We start from the raw sequence: 15,144 nt of genomic DNA, 5'->3' as shown, positions 1-15,144 counted from the left end.
TACAACAGTCTGTCTCTGCCCCACCCAACACATACATATGGAACCCACCTCTCTACAGTACTCCTCCTGCCCCTCCCCCAGATGTCACACCCTTCCCTCAGTACCAATAGAGAGTTGACTGTACTTATTACCAGCAGTTGAATCAGTTCCTACATGCAGAGCCTGTGGTGGACCTTTATAGAAGCAGAATGGCACCCCTGGCCTTCAGAGGCCTGCCATTTCTAATGTCTAACCCCTTTTTCTAAATTATAGATTACTGCAATGGAGAAAAACAAACAAACAAAATAAATGAGTTTTACTGAACTGAAAGTAACAGTCAGGGCCTATCCTGACAGGATGGGTTTGTATGGAAACAGAACTAAAGGACAGAAAGCAACTCCTTGGGTAGCACTTACAAGTTTCATAACAGATCTGCGTTTCATGCAGATTCACATGGTTTTCCAGCATGTCAGAGATCTACACGGGTGGGCTGGGATGCAGCTATGTGCAGAGTGCCTGCCCAACATAAGGCCTCATGCTCAGTGCCCCAACCCACCAAAGACAGACAGAGGAACAAATCAGGAAACAAACCAAAAACCTACACTGAACTATTTTCAGGGCAGAAAAACGTTTTGCAAATTTACTAAAAATTTAATCTGCAAAAACATCTTAAAATCAGTTATGCATGCTCAGTATTTAAAATAAAGTTTAGAAATCTGAGAAGTCATATAGAAATGTGTTGCACAGATGCCATAAACAGAATCTTTATTCAGTTTACATAAGACCTGCATTGCTACAACGATCCCCCAGCCTTCACTAATGGAGGAGCTCTACACTAAGTTCAATGCAATGTTTTCCTATTAATTAATAAAAACATAATACATCAATAAAATAATTCTAGTCCCCTTATTTTTCAATTGCTTAAGTTCTTTGTACTTTTAAATCATGCCCTTTAAATATTTTTCTTACTTTTTAATGATGTAACTCCATAAAATGTAATATAAGAAGTCTTAATGGAATCATATTTTGAATCAAGTGTCTCTTATTTAAGGGAAAGTGCAGAAGATAAAAGTGATTTCCTATTATTTAATCAACATGAAATAAAAAAAATCAGTCCTCTTGTGACCCTGCAATAGTCAAAGTACATGTGTTTTACACATGGGCTCTGCCACTGTCCATCAACTCAACCCTAATTTATAGAGCATACAGATCAAGTTAGTTAAATCCAAACATTCCTGGATTATCTTGGCAATGCATATATACTGCAGATATGTCATATGTGAGCAGTCAGTTAAAAAAATCTGACATAGAGCAGCTTTCACTACAGATTTTATTAAATACATTCTGTACTTGGGATTTCCTGAGCTACAAATCAAATGCGTTATTTTAATATTTAAATCAGCAAATTAAAACATTCAAAAGATGACAAAAAATTTAGAAAATCCCTAAGTAATTTTTAAATAAGCCAAAAGTTTTATTTATACTGTAAGCTCAGCAGGACTTGAATACAAACATTTGAATTTTCATTAAGAGGTAGTTAAAGATATGTTAATAAAACTATAGATTACAATAACAATGAAGGCATAAATGCTACAATGAACCACCAAGCACCATCCATTCTGTGTCCTGTCAAACCACCAAGCACCATCCATTCTGTGTCCTGTCAAACATGACATGACTTCTGAGCCCACTCACTCTTACCCCCACTCGCGTATTCCATGACTAAGTAGAGCGTCTTCTCTGTCTCAATAACTTCAAACAGTTTCACTGAAAAAAGAAGAAACAACAGTTGTGGAATACTTGTTAACACTGTGAAGATGTGTCTTTGCCAAGGCACCTTCTGATTGGTTTAATAAAGAGCTAAATGCCAATAGGTAGGCAGGAAGAGGTTAGGAAGGACTTCCAGGGACAGAGAGGAAATATGAGGAGACACGGAGAAGAAACAGGAGGAGACATGGAGAGGAAACAGGAGGTACAAGATAGAAGAAGGATAATGCCACATGATAGAATGTAGATTAATATAAGAGTTAGGAACAAGCCTAAGCTATAGACTGAGCCTTCATAATTAATTATAAGTCTCCATGTCATTACTCGGGAGCTGGCTGGCGGGACAGAAAAAGACCTACTACATACAACTCTGTAACTGACAGCATAAAACGGATGCTCTTTCTGCAGACCTTAGCAACACTAAGAATAATATTAGAATACTCTCTAAAACGAATAATTCTAACTTGAAAATAAAAAAGTCCCCAAGAGTTACTTCTTTGCAAGGAAACAACTTACACCTTATCACAAAGTGATCTGGAGTCAACTTATAAGTTAAAACAGTTTTTGAGAAGAAAAAGCCATACCCTTTTCTAGTTAGAATAAAAAGAGAAATCTTGCCAGGTGGTGATGACAAACGTCTTTAATTCCAGCACTTGGGAAGCAGAGGCAGGTGGAGTTCTGTAAATTCCAGGCCAGCTAGGGTTACAAAAACCTTGTTTCAAAAACCAAAAGATCGGGGGGGGGGGGGAAGGAGACAGAAAGAGAGAGACAGAGGAAGAGTAGAGAGTAGAGAGAGAGAGACACTCAGAGAGATCTTAAAACCAGAGAGTTTTTGTGAGCACTTAGCAAGAGAGGGTGCAGCATTACATTATCACGAAGTGTTAATGTTTAGTATAAAATAAGACAAACCTACATTTACGTGATATTAAAAAAAGTTCTAGTGAAAACAGAACTAGATTTACACAGCAGAAATTATCCACCAAGCATGATCACATTAATGGTTACACACAGGGAGACTCTTTAAAGATGCAAGATACAATCTTTAAAAAAAAGTAGCTTAAAAATAATTTTTTACTACTTAGAATCAAGTGATTTATATAATGTATCTGAGCAATGAGTTTATTTGTGAAGGGGGCAAAATAAAAACTATTTTCTTCAAAATATAACATGATTTTGCCTACCAGCACTACATTAAACTCAAATGTTTATTAGCAAAATATAAGTAATTCTTCTCTATTAATAGCTGGTGACATGCCAATTTCTGATTCAACAGAAGATAGAAATCCGTACTGAAATGTGGTGTCAAGCAGGAGACGCTACAGCAGCAGAGGACAGCTGCCAGGGACCTCCAGGACTGTACCACTGCGCAGTGTCATTGTCCCCAAGTTTTCACTTTTATTCTTTTCATAGAGAGCAGCAGTAAAACCCTACATATTCAAAGGCCTTTCCACGAAGAGATAGACGCTCTTTGTCATTAATTGTATGCATAAATCGCATACCTATGTTAGGATGGTTCAATATCTTCATTATCCGTACTTCTCGAAACAACTGTTAAAAAAAGATAAGACATATTACTGTTTAAAGAAGCGAAAACTCAAGCAGAAACCAACTGAAATTCCACTTGAAAACAATCCCTTGCCTACAAAACTGTTGGTCCTGGTAGAGAACCTAAGCACAGTCCTTTCTCCATTCCACCCTTGCATAACGAGCCATGCGACTCAGCCCTAAGTACTAATTTCACAGAGACCAGGCTTCTTAGAAATCTGATGAGACCAACTGGAGTGATCTCTCTGTTATGTGAAGTTATACATAATGAAACTTACATTTTCATCAACAACTCTGAATGTCCAGAAGCAGAGGAAGACTATGGAAGTGACATTAGAGACACTTCACAAGATCTGGTCACCAGAAACAAAAACAAGCTACCCTGGTGTGTGTGTGTGTGTGTGTGTGTGTGTGTGTGTGTGTGTGTGTGTGTGTGTGTGTGTGTGTGTGTGTGGAGGGGGAATGGGGGGTCGGGAGTCTGACTCCTTAATATCATATCTTTTGGTTGACCAACATTCTGTGAAAGATGCAGAAGCACCTTTATGTAGACTTGTAGAATAATATTAAATAATAAAATGGCCAGGCACAGCGGCATATGCCCATAGTCCAAGAACTTAAAGGCTAAGGCAAGAAGGTAATTAATTCAAGATAAGCCTAGTTACATAGTGAGACTCTGTCTTAAGATATGGGAAAGGAGGGAGAGGAGGACTATATCTTAAGATTTACTTATTTTTGGGTTCCAGGTCAGCCTGGTCTACAGAGCAAGTTTCAGGACAGCCAGAGTTTCACACAGAAAAACCCTGTCTTAAAAAACAAAACAGAACAAAAACATGAAGATTTTATTTATTTGTATTTTATGTGTTTTGCCTGCATGCATGTGTACCACATTGTACAGTGCCTGTGAAGGCCATAAGAGGGCATCAGGTCCTCTGGAACTAGAGCTACAGATGTCTGTAAACACCATGTGAGTCCTGGGAACCCAGATCCTCTAGAAGAGCAGTCAGTGCTCTTAACCACTGAGTCATCTTCCAGCCCCCAAAGGAGGGCTATAAGCATGTTAAATAAAACAAAATAACATGAATGCTAAAATTTTCTTTCCCCTTAACTTTAGAAATCTATATGGACCGTTTTTCCAAAGTCTGACTTGTCAGGTAGTAGCAACATGATTACAGTGGGCGCTGTACAGTGCCTGCTGTCAATCTTAATGACTGAGTTTCCTCTGTAGTTCCCACGTGATAGGAGAGAATGCAGTCCTACAGATTGTTCTCTGACTTCACAAATACACGCCACATGTGCACACACACACAAATAAATAAAATGTTTAAAAAAATCATGAAATATAAAAAACAGCATGATTTGGTATCTTATCCTTTATACTGGCTGCATAAATATTAGAGGCAAAACCAAAATCAAGCACTTGTTCAAGAAAATAGGAGAAGCAAGAATTGGCAACATAAAAAAAAAATCTGTGAAGACATGTTTTGTCAGAATAAAATCTAAAATTAGTGTAACCACAAGCGATGTTTCTCTAATGATCTATTAACAGCCCAAGAGAGCATGAAAAGATGCTCAACATAATTAGTCATAGGGGAATAAAACTCAAATCTACGGTGAGGACACCTGACACTCATTAGGATGACCGATGTGTCGTATAGAGCAGAACTGGAAAGAACAGGCAGAAGGCAGCATGAGATGGGGGAGAGCTTAGAACCCTCTGGCATTGCTGAGGGCTGTGTCGGATGAGAGCGTGCGATGGAAACTGAGACAGTCCCATGGAAAACAACGCTCCCAAAGGAATTTAAAAGAATCACCATGCAATCTATAGACTACACACCTGAGGGTTCAGATGTGTGCACAAACAAAATGTGGTAATAGAGGGAAGTCCAACACACAACATGGCTGAGCCTGGAGGCGGTTATATTGAATGAAACCAACTAGTTACGAAGACCAACGAGTACATGACTACGGCTCACAAGAGAGCTCAATTCATAAACATATCATGCAGAGCAGTGCTGCCAAGAGCCAATGGGATGGCCGTGGGCAGGCTGCTTATGGGCACAGAGCTTCAGTCAGGGAATATGTAAAGCACTCTGGAGGTGGACAACAATGTAACGACAGTTGGTGCTACTCAAATGTACATCAACAGTCATCAAAACGGTAAATGTTAGGTCTTTCGTTTTTTGTTTCTTTTGAGACAGGGTCTCACTGAGTAGCCGACTGTCCTGGAACTCACTACGTAAACTAGCCTGACCTTGAACTCACAGAGATTCATCTACCTCTGCCTCCTGAGAGTTGGAATTAAAGGTGTGAGCCACCACACCTGGCTGTAAATTTTACTGTGTATTCATATCAGATATTAGCAAAATGAAACACAATAAAAATGCATCCCAACTGAAAAACCACTTATGTTTAGATGTCACAAAAAGCTTACCCTAGATATCATTAATAATCCTACACAAGCTCTAGGAAGCACACAAGCCTTGTGTTGTGTGTGCACACACATGCACTTTCATTTAAACACATTTCGTTTGTTTTGCTTTTTTGTTTTTTGAGACAGGGTTTCTCTGTACTGTTTTGGAGGCTGTCCTGGAACTTACTCTGTAGAGTAGGCTGGCCTCGAACTCACAGAGATCTGCCTGCCTCTGCCTCCCGAGTGCTGGGACTAAAGGTGTGCGCTACCAACGCCCTACTTAAGCACATTTTAATAAGTCTGCAATACTTACTGATTACTAATTACAAGTTACAAGTAAGTTAATAGGATAAAATGCAACTTCTGTATGGTCAAGACTGCTTTGCCTGACTGAAGCAGTCCTGTATCTGTCCGTGACCTTCAAAACACTTGAGGTCCTACAGCACAAGCTCCAGGCTCTCTGGCTGCTCAGTTTGCTGCCAAGGCCTCTTCCTGGGTTTCAGCTCGTAGCCCCTCCTCCTGGCACTCAATGCGCTCTTCCTGAGTTCTTGACTGTGCTTCAAGCATCATCCATTTACTGCTGATTCTGAACCCATTCAGAACAACACTTTTATTCCCAAGTTCATGGCTCAGTAAGTTCATTTGGTTGTCGCACAGGAGTTCAAGCCCAACGCACAGCAGTGCACATCACAGACATCTCTCAAGGCCGTCAGCATGTGTGATCAGGGAAGGCCACCTCTCGGGACAGCTGTATGTCAGGATACCTTTGTTCCAAGCTGGACTTCCCTCCAGTGTCCAGCATCCCTCTCCTGCCTGGAACTGCCGGGTGCTGTCATGATCGGCACCAGAACAAGGTTTCTTAATGGAATCAACATCCTCCCACCTTTTGGTACTGAAGGGCACACAGTAATGCTATTAGAGTAAAAATCTAAGTTTCATTTTTCTCAAGCTGTCACTCGTGGTCCCCAGACTCCTGTTAGCATGACAGCTTGTGCCCATGATCACGGGACCAACATCCCTTCGCCTCTCCCCATGCTGTCTGAAAAGTCTACATTTTGTCCATCACCTGGAGAAGGAATGATGGAGGCGTAGGCTGAGAGGCAGGCGCTGCTGGGAGTGCCTTGGAGTCTGCCCAACACAATTACATTTTACATAAACCAGTGAGTCATACATTTACAATAAAGTGGATAATTTGAAAATATCACATATAAGTTGCTAATGAAACTGCAAGGTGTGGGTTAAGTAAGTGTACACAATTAAAATTAAATATAGGACTTTACAGGCAGATAGTTTCCTGATTGTTACTATAATATTCTTTCACAAAACAGAACACAACTAAGGATAGTGACAAATCTATTCTTACTTTATGAGTGAGATTCATGTAGGTAAAGAATAGTTTTAACCAGAAAACCTAAGCTTAAAAAATGTTCATCCTACACTAGACAAAGAATGCATTTAATTTAAATGTTAAATTGTCTTAAACAAACAAACAAAAAACCCACCAGGGTTTCACTGTGTAGCCCTGGCTGTCCTGGTGGAACTCACTCAGTAGAACAGGCTGACCTTGAACTCAGAGATCCATCTCCCTCTGCCTCCTGAGTGCTGCGATTAAAGGTATATGACATCACTGTTCAGCCTAAATTCTTTATCATTTTAAAGTTGTTCTTCTCTTTAACCTACTCTTCCAACAGCACTGTCTTCTTACACCAAGGGGTCATTGCTGCCCTGCTCTAACTGGCACAGGCCCTGCCTATGTCCTGAAGGGCAGGTCCATGCTCCATGGCATAAGCAGGATCCCTGGGCTCCTTGACTTTATCTCCTCTTCATTCTTCAGAGAGCATGCCAAGTTACAAAACAGAGCAACATGCCATATGGGGAACATTAGCTCCTTTTAACAAGTATCACTGCCAAATCAGTTGTTCTTGGAAGTAAACTGGCTACAATGTATGTCAAAGTGGTGGAAGCAGATTAATGTCTGCATATATTTTAATTATTTATTTTGTTTTCTATATGTGTCTGAATGTTTCTATGTGCAGCATGTGTGTATAGGTTCCCATGGAAGCAGAAGATGGAGTCTGAGTCCTTGAAGCTGCAGTTACAGGTGATTGTGAGCGCCCACTGAGGATGGTGCTGGGAGCCAAATGCTCCTGCTCTCTCTGCAAGGCAGCAGGTGCTGTCCTCTGAGCCAGCTCCCAGCTTCTCCACCTCTGAGAACAGCTTATCTAAGGAAGAGATGAGCCATCTGCCCTTCGAGACAGACCTCTATAGCAAAAAGTTTTTACTTAGCTGTTTTTTTGTTTTGTTTTTAAGCTGAGGCACAACCATTTGGGTTCATGAATTTTCAGTCCCTAGTTGGAACTTGTAATGCAACCATTCTATCAAAAACAGAGTAATCTGGGATAGTAATGTTGTAAAAACTGAGACATTTAACAAGAGTACGTTAAAGGGACACTCCGTTTCCACCTGGAGATGATGATAGAAGACATTTATAGACAGAGCCAAAGTTCTGATCAGGAAGTAATTTAAGAAATTAAAACAAATAGTATACAGCTACCTGGGCCCCACCAACTCAAAGATGCCTTAAGCACTGTTTCAACCTTTGATTTGGACAAAGAATGAGAAAAAAATAAACAGGTAAAGACATGGAGGTGTGCAGAGGCTGGAAGCTTTTGGCTAACGTCTTAGTCACTGTCCTACTGCTGTGAAGAGACACCATGACTAAGGAAACTCTTATAAAAGAAAGCATCTAATTGCTTACAGTTCAGAGGCTTAGTCCATTATCATCACAGCAGGGGGCATGGCAGCACACAGGTCGTCATGGTGCTGGAGAAGTAGCAGAGAATCCTACATTCTGATCACAGGTGACAGGGAGAGGGACAGGGAGGGGTGAGGAGAGGGGGAGAGAGAGACTGGACATGGTATGGACTTTTGAAACCTCAAAACCTACCCCCAGTGACACATTTCCTCCAACAAAGTCACACCTTCTGCTCCTTCTACTTCTTTAAAAGGTTCCCTGGTGACTAAGCATTCAAATACAGGAGCCTATGGGGGCCATTATTATTCAAACCACCAAAGTTAAAATGATGGCAATCACCGAAGGAAGCAGTTGCTGCTAAGAGTTGTGTGATGTTTTGTATGGTGTGTTAATTACGGAAAATGAACTGCCAGAATGGCACCAACTGTCCCTCCACCCAAAGAAACACACTGGCTGCTTATGGTCCATTATCTGATATGAATTAGAGTGTGTTCCTGGCTCCCAGTAGGACTGTTCTTGGAGGAAAGGCCTCTTAGGAAGAGAGTTCAGGTTATATTAAGTCATGAGTAGGACTTCAACCGGGCAGTGGTGGCACACACCTTTATTCCCAGCACTTGGGAGGCAGATGTAGGTGGATCTCTGTGAGTTCAAGGCCAGCCTGTTCTACAGAACGAGTTACAGGACAGGTTCCAAAGCTACACAAGGAAAACTTATTTTGAACACCCCCCCTCCAAAAAAAAGAGTAGGACCTTGGGCCAATATGATCAGTATCCTTACAGGAGGAAGATCTACCAAGGATGAGCTGGGGCATAGAAGATGCTATGCATGGACATTGAGAAGACAGCTATCTGCAGGCCAAGGAGAAACATCTCAAAAGAAAGCAACCCTGCAAACACCCTCCTCTTAGACCGCTAGCCTTCAGAACAGTGATAAAACATTCTATTGTCTGAGCCACTTATTCTGCGACATGCTGTTATGATGGCAGCCCTAACAGACAAATAGTCTACCCTGGTATCAGCAAAGATCTAAAAACGTTCTCAGTACCTGCTTGAACCACTTTGTTTCCTAGGTGGGCATGGGAGAGAACAGAGAATGGGAAGATAGAAGCTAAGGGCAGTCTCCTTCAGAAACCCTCTGAGTCAGAGGGAGCAGGGGGGACATCCAGTGGGCTAAGCATCTTAACAGAGGGCGTCTCACCAGCAAGATGTCAATCTTACCAGTGCTTGCCTTTTCTTAGGAAGGTGGGAGGAGGAGCAGAGCCTGTAGACTGCAGCTGGGTGCCACCCTGATGGGCAGCTATTGCTAACGTCATCCCCTCTTGTCTGGAGACAAGTGAGGAAAGCAGCGTGTTCACCAGGATTTCAGGCCCACACTACTTGAGTTTCTGACTTTTACTTCTTTCTTTCTTGATTTGCAAGCCCTGATGTTGTGATGTTTCCAGCACGCATGAATTAGCAAGAGCGCTCAGAGTACGCCAGGTCCCTTCAGGCTTCGTTTTTCAGGTCTGCTGTGAATTCGATGGTAAGGTCAATGTTTGTTACAGCTGTGATAAGAGAACTAATGGAAGCCTTGGCTGTAAAGCAGGGCCTTTACTTGTGGGCTCCGACAGCTACTCTAATTGTTCAGGCCGTTATTACCTCCGTGTAGATTCCTGGCTCTGCTCCAGCAGCTGAGGTCACCAAGGGATCTTCAGTTTTGTGGAAGGACACTGTTGTGTTCAGTCTTCTTTCCTGGTCAGGGCTAAGGTCAGGACCAGCCAGGCTCCACAGTATCAATCAGTGCTTGCCTCACCTAGACTTTTCTTTTTCTCTTCTCAACTAATTTCTGTCCCTTCCAATCTCTTTCATTTCTTCTAACTATTGTTGCTTTGTATAGTGGGAAAAAACGTGTTGTATTTAACCTAGTGGCCTGGACATGGCCTAGTCCTCTGTCATCGTAAGTCTATGAAAAGCCTCTAGTCCAGGGTCAGCCTGTGTGTCTGCTTTCTGTCAGACCCACTGCCATGCCGCCTGGGGCCTCCTCATGTGGACCTCTCCGTGGCCTCCTCATGTGGACCTCTCCGTGGCCTCCTCATGTGGACCTCTCCGTGGCCTCCTCATGTGGACCTCTCCGTGGCCTCCTCATGTCGGAACTGCTCTGTGGTCTCCTCATGTGGACCTCTCCGTGGCCTCCTCATGTGGACCTCTCCGTGGCCTCCTCATGTGGACCTCTCCGTGGCCTCCTCATGTGGACCTCTCCGTGGCCTCCTCATGTGGACCTCTCCGTGGCCTCCTCATGTGGACCTCTCCGTGGCCTCCTCATGTCGGAACTGCTCTGTGGTCTCACGTGGAACCTCTCTGTGTCCTCCTCTGTGGCTTGCTTGTCTTGAAGACAGGATGACTCTGCAGACATAGGTAACTTGCTTTTCCAGGCTGATTTCAGTCACATTTGATGTACATCTTGTGTCTTTCAGTACAGTCTGCTTAGCTTTTCAAGTACTTCATTCTGACAGGAGTTTATGAAGACAGGAAACTTTCTCTGCCATTCTGTATGCACTGTTGGCAGCACTTTTGGTCAATTAGTGAACTGAGGTGTGGGTAGGAGATACTCGGTTCCTAGATTCACTGGGAGTCTCACTCACTGAGAAATCACACGTATACTGTGCCTACATTAACAGAACCCTGTTGATTAAATGCTCAGCTTTATCATTTATGGGATCTCTATGAATCTCCTTTCTTAGCCTTCAGACACCTTTCTGGGACATTAATTTAGTCATATATTTTATAAAAATACTACTAGTATTCAAGTTAACTTATTTTTGTTTGTTTTCTGCTTTGCTTTGGTTGTTTAGAGAAGGGTCTCATGTTGTCCACTGTAGCCTACAGCTCACTATATAGTGCAGGCTAGCCTAGTACTTGTAGGCAGAGCAATGGCGTATCCAGCAGCTCAGAGAAACCAGATTGCAAAGGAGATGGACTGCTTACAGGGTGAGAAGAAGCAGAGTCTACATTATGGTCAGGGGGGAGGTCCTGGAGGAAGGTAGGACCCTATGGAGCAGAGTCTACTTGGGGACACAGGGAAGGAAAGACCCAAGATGCTGGGCAGGCCCATGGGATGGGAAAGGGGGACCTAGCTGGAGGCAAGGGGAAGGCCAGTCTCAAGAGGTGAGCAGGCCCTGGGGTGGGAAGGGAGAAGCAGACCTCTCTAGTCACATGTGGGAGGTGGGAGCCTCTTTCAGTAGCTACATGGGCTGTAACCTTTGAAACAGGCAAGCTAACGTTTATAGGATGGTATCAATATTCCTAGCCTCTCCCACTTCCCCAAGAGAGAACTCTTCCACAGTAGAAGTAGATACATATTTCATAGTTTTAATAAAGCTCCAGCAATTAGAAGTTTTAGGGTTTACAAATCCTGACATACAAACAAAGAAACTACTGCCCCAAACCAAATAACTCCTTCGTTATGAATGTCTGATCCTAGTACAGAAAGGGGATCCAAAACTGCCATGGAGAACAGGAAAGAGCTCTCTGAGGAAGTGGGAAATGTCTAAGAAGTAAGGAAGGAGGGAGTTAGCATCAGCCAAAGGAAAGGATGGAATGCTACACAAGCCAGGAAGCCAGAACAAAGAGCATGAAGAGGACGGGTGAAAACTGAAGCTGGAGGAATGGGGCCTGCGGGGGAGGGAAGAGCTGGGCAGTTGATGGTCCTTGGGGCAGAGAGGGAGGCAGGGCTATCAGTAACATGTTCATAAGTCTAATTTTTAGGCTACCAAAAATGGAACTCCTAAAAGTGTAAGCATAGGGAAGCATGTTAAGTACATGTGTTCAGAAAGACATGCGGGACAGAACCGGCTGCATTCAGGAAGAAGGGTGGCCACGCTCAGGTGAGCGTGAAGACAGAGGAGGAGCCAGGGTGCTTCTGAGGGTGTAGTATACATGGTTTGGGGGCAAGCTGCATTCACAGAGGTCACAGGATGACAATGTGAGTGGAATACTAGGTAGGTAGGGTGAGGTCATGAGTTCCTCTCTGCAGCTGGGTGTCTTGGAGAGATTACAAGGAGAACCAAGAATAGTCTGGGGTGAAGAGATAAACTCAGAGTTCACCAACAGGTAAAGACTTATACCTGGTTACCTTTGATGAGCTTAAGAAGAGAGCATAGAGGGAGAATCCTATAATAAGCCCCCCAGAGCTTCCCATGGAACAGCCAGGACAATGACCTCATTAAAAGCAAACAGAAGGGAGAAACTGCAAAGATCAGAAGAAAACATACAGAGAAACAAAATCTTTGAGTAAATATTTGTTGAATCAAGGATTAATTAGTGAGCGTGTATACTGGCTCAGTGACATTTAGTTTGAACTGTAAGACAGTTTCACGTCTAATTACTGCCTTTCTTACTCACTGTATTTTACTTCTTATTTCTACCAAATGAAAATTCACGGTCATAGACCAACAGGGGACAGAATAAGCATCAGGTGATGTTACAGACAACCCTGGAAATATGTAGGGCTAAATCCAATCTTATGAAGCAATTTCTCCCTTAAGACAGTGTACAACTGCCAGGCAAACTCTAGCTTGCTGAGTTAATCACAGTTAGACATTCAGGCATGGCATGACTGGAGTCTGTCTGTCTGTCTGTCTGTCTGTCTGTCTATCTATCTATCTATCTATCTATCTATCTATCTATCTATCTATCTGTTTATTTATGCCAGGTGGTGGTGGTGTGCACATTTAATCCCAGCATCTGGAAGGCAGATCTCTGAGTTCAAGGCCAGTCTGGTCTACAGAACGAGTTCCAGGACAGTCAGGGCTACACAGAGAAAACTTGTCTTGAAAAAACAAAACAACAACAACAAAAAACTCCCCAAAGTTTATTTTGCTGTTTTGGTTTTTTTAAGACAGGGTCTCTCTGCCTATTCTAGAGCTCACTACTGATTTAAAACAGATGAGACAGGCATGCGATTAACAGTGAAGACCGTTTACAGAGGCCAAACTGCTTTTAAAGACTTCACATTTTAAAAAGAACTTCATATCTGAGAGGCTTTAAACAGCAAGGACCTCATATTTAGATTCTTTTATCTAACAGGGATGTCGAAAAGGAAGACAATATTTCCTACAAACATATTAGAGAATTAAAGAGGAGAAATTAGCTTACATTCAGACCAAACCATGGTAGGACTTAGTCAAGCGCTTCCAAAACGAGACCAAGAAGGACCCGCACCTATCTTCACCTTCTGTGTCACAGGCCCGCCCACCCCACGGTGTCATCCTGACTATTTTGGCCTGCAGGACTTAACTGGCAATGCCGGGGACTCTGATTTTGAACATGACTGACTGGGAGATGATGCTGATGCAAAAGCAACACTTTAGGGAAGATTCCCAGGCTTTTCCCAGGCATTTCCATCAGCAGGCAGACCTTCCGTTATTCAGAAAGATAAGGCAATGATCAGCTTCATGGTCACTTGCTCCACCTAGTGTATTCAATGTTACATGACCATCACCTGGCTCTGCTGGGTGTCACATTACAGGGTATCTTGGAAGACATTTCAAATGTCTCTTGAAATCACTCCTCTTGCCAGAGTGATCCATGGTGTAATCCATGAGAAGTACAAGCTATGGTTGGGAGGAGGGCACGGCCAGAGTGCAGTCAGCACTGTGTTCTGGAGTCCCTGGCACCTGGGTAAGTTAAACTTCCATGCCCAGAATGGTGTGAGCATCTTAGTCCAGAGGGGGAACCTTCTGCCATTCCCACAGCCTCATCCAAGTAGGATGGACACTGGTGTTATGAGACAGTCCCCAGAACTATATCACAACAGCCTGCACTATCATTCTCAGGAAGAGAGCTCAGCAAACACAGCTCCTCACTAAGCAGACATGTCAGTGCTGCAGAAATTGCTGGTTGTCAAACTTAAAAGGAACCCATGAGAGTACAGAGACAGATCTCCATGGAGAAATGCATTAAAAACGCAGAGCTACTTGGCCCCCAAGACCAGTGGAAGAAGGTCCTGGTCCACTGCAATCATGGGAGTGTAGGGAAACATAGCAAACCAAGAACTTCTTGTAAGACTCTCTCTTAGGAGTCCAAAGTCACTTACATGACTTTTACATTTATAAATCTGATACTATTATAGGCTACTGAAATCATAAGAGTTGCTTTTTGGTTTGGTTTTTAAACAGGGTTTTTTTTTTTTTTTTTTTTGGTTTTTACGAGACAGGGTTTCTCTGTATTGTTTTTGAGGCTGTCAGTCCAGCCTGGCCTCGAACTCACAGAGATCCGCCTGCCTCTGCCTCCCGAGTGCTGGGATTAAAGGCGTGCACCACCACCGCCCGGCTCGAGACAGGGTTTCTTTGTGTAGCTTTGGAACCAGTCCTGGAAGTAGCTCTTGTAGACCAGGCTGGTGTCGAACTGACAGAGATAAGCCCACCTCTGCCTCCTGAGTACTGGATTAAAGGCTGTACCACTACAACCCAGCGAGTTGCTTAGTTTTTAAAATACTAAAAGTTTGTATGTGAAAAGGTTTCCCACTGGACTACTTAGTGAAGTAAACAGCTTTGGCTACTAAATGACCCCATCCTAACCATTTTCTTGTCCCCACTACTGCTTTCTTTCCTTCCTTCCTTCCTCTGATGGAGCCACTGTCTACTGTGACTTAACGTCTGAGATGAATTTTTGGGAAAGGAGAGTCAAATGAAAGAAGACACCCCTATGGA

At 42.9% G+C, this 15,144-nt stretch overlaps 1 protein-coding gene across 2 annotated transcripts in view; it reads right to left on the bottom strand.

Annotated features, from left to right (window-relative positions):
* Positions 1 to 15,144, bottom strand: part of Mark1 (microtubule affinity regulating kinase 1) — a 90,624-nt gene that overhangs the window by 30,453 nt on the left and 45,027 nt on the right. For both annotated transcript variants that reach the window (XM_005082431.4, XM_040737581.1), the window contains 2 exons: positions 3,246 to 3,294; positions 1,681 to 1,746 (listed from right to left, as the gene is read on the bottom strand). In XM_005082431.4, the coding sequence (XP_005082488.1) occupies positions 1,681 to 1,746; positions 3,246 to 3,294 (115 nt within the window). The remainder of the gene's footprint in view (positions 1 to 1,680; positions 1,747 to 3,245; positions 3,295 to 15,144) is intronic.

Source organism: Mesocricetus auratus, unplaced genomic scaffold (genome assembly GCF_017639785.1).
Source record: "Mesocricetus auratus isolate SY011 unplaced genomic scaffold, BCM_Maur_2.0 Super-Scaffold_100676, whole genome shotgun sequence".
NCBI lineage: Eukaryota > Metazoa > Chordata > Mammalia > Rodentia > Cricetidae > Mesocricetus > Mesocricetus auratus.
Note: the sequence above shows the minus strand (reverse complement) of the source record. Positions and strands in the feature narration are given on the sequence as shown.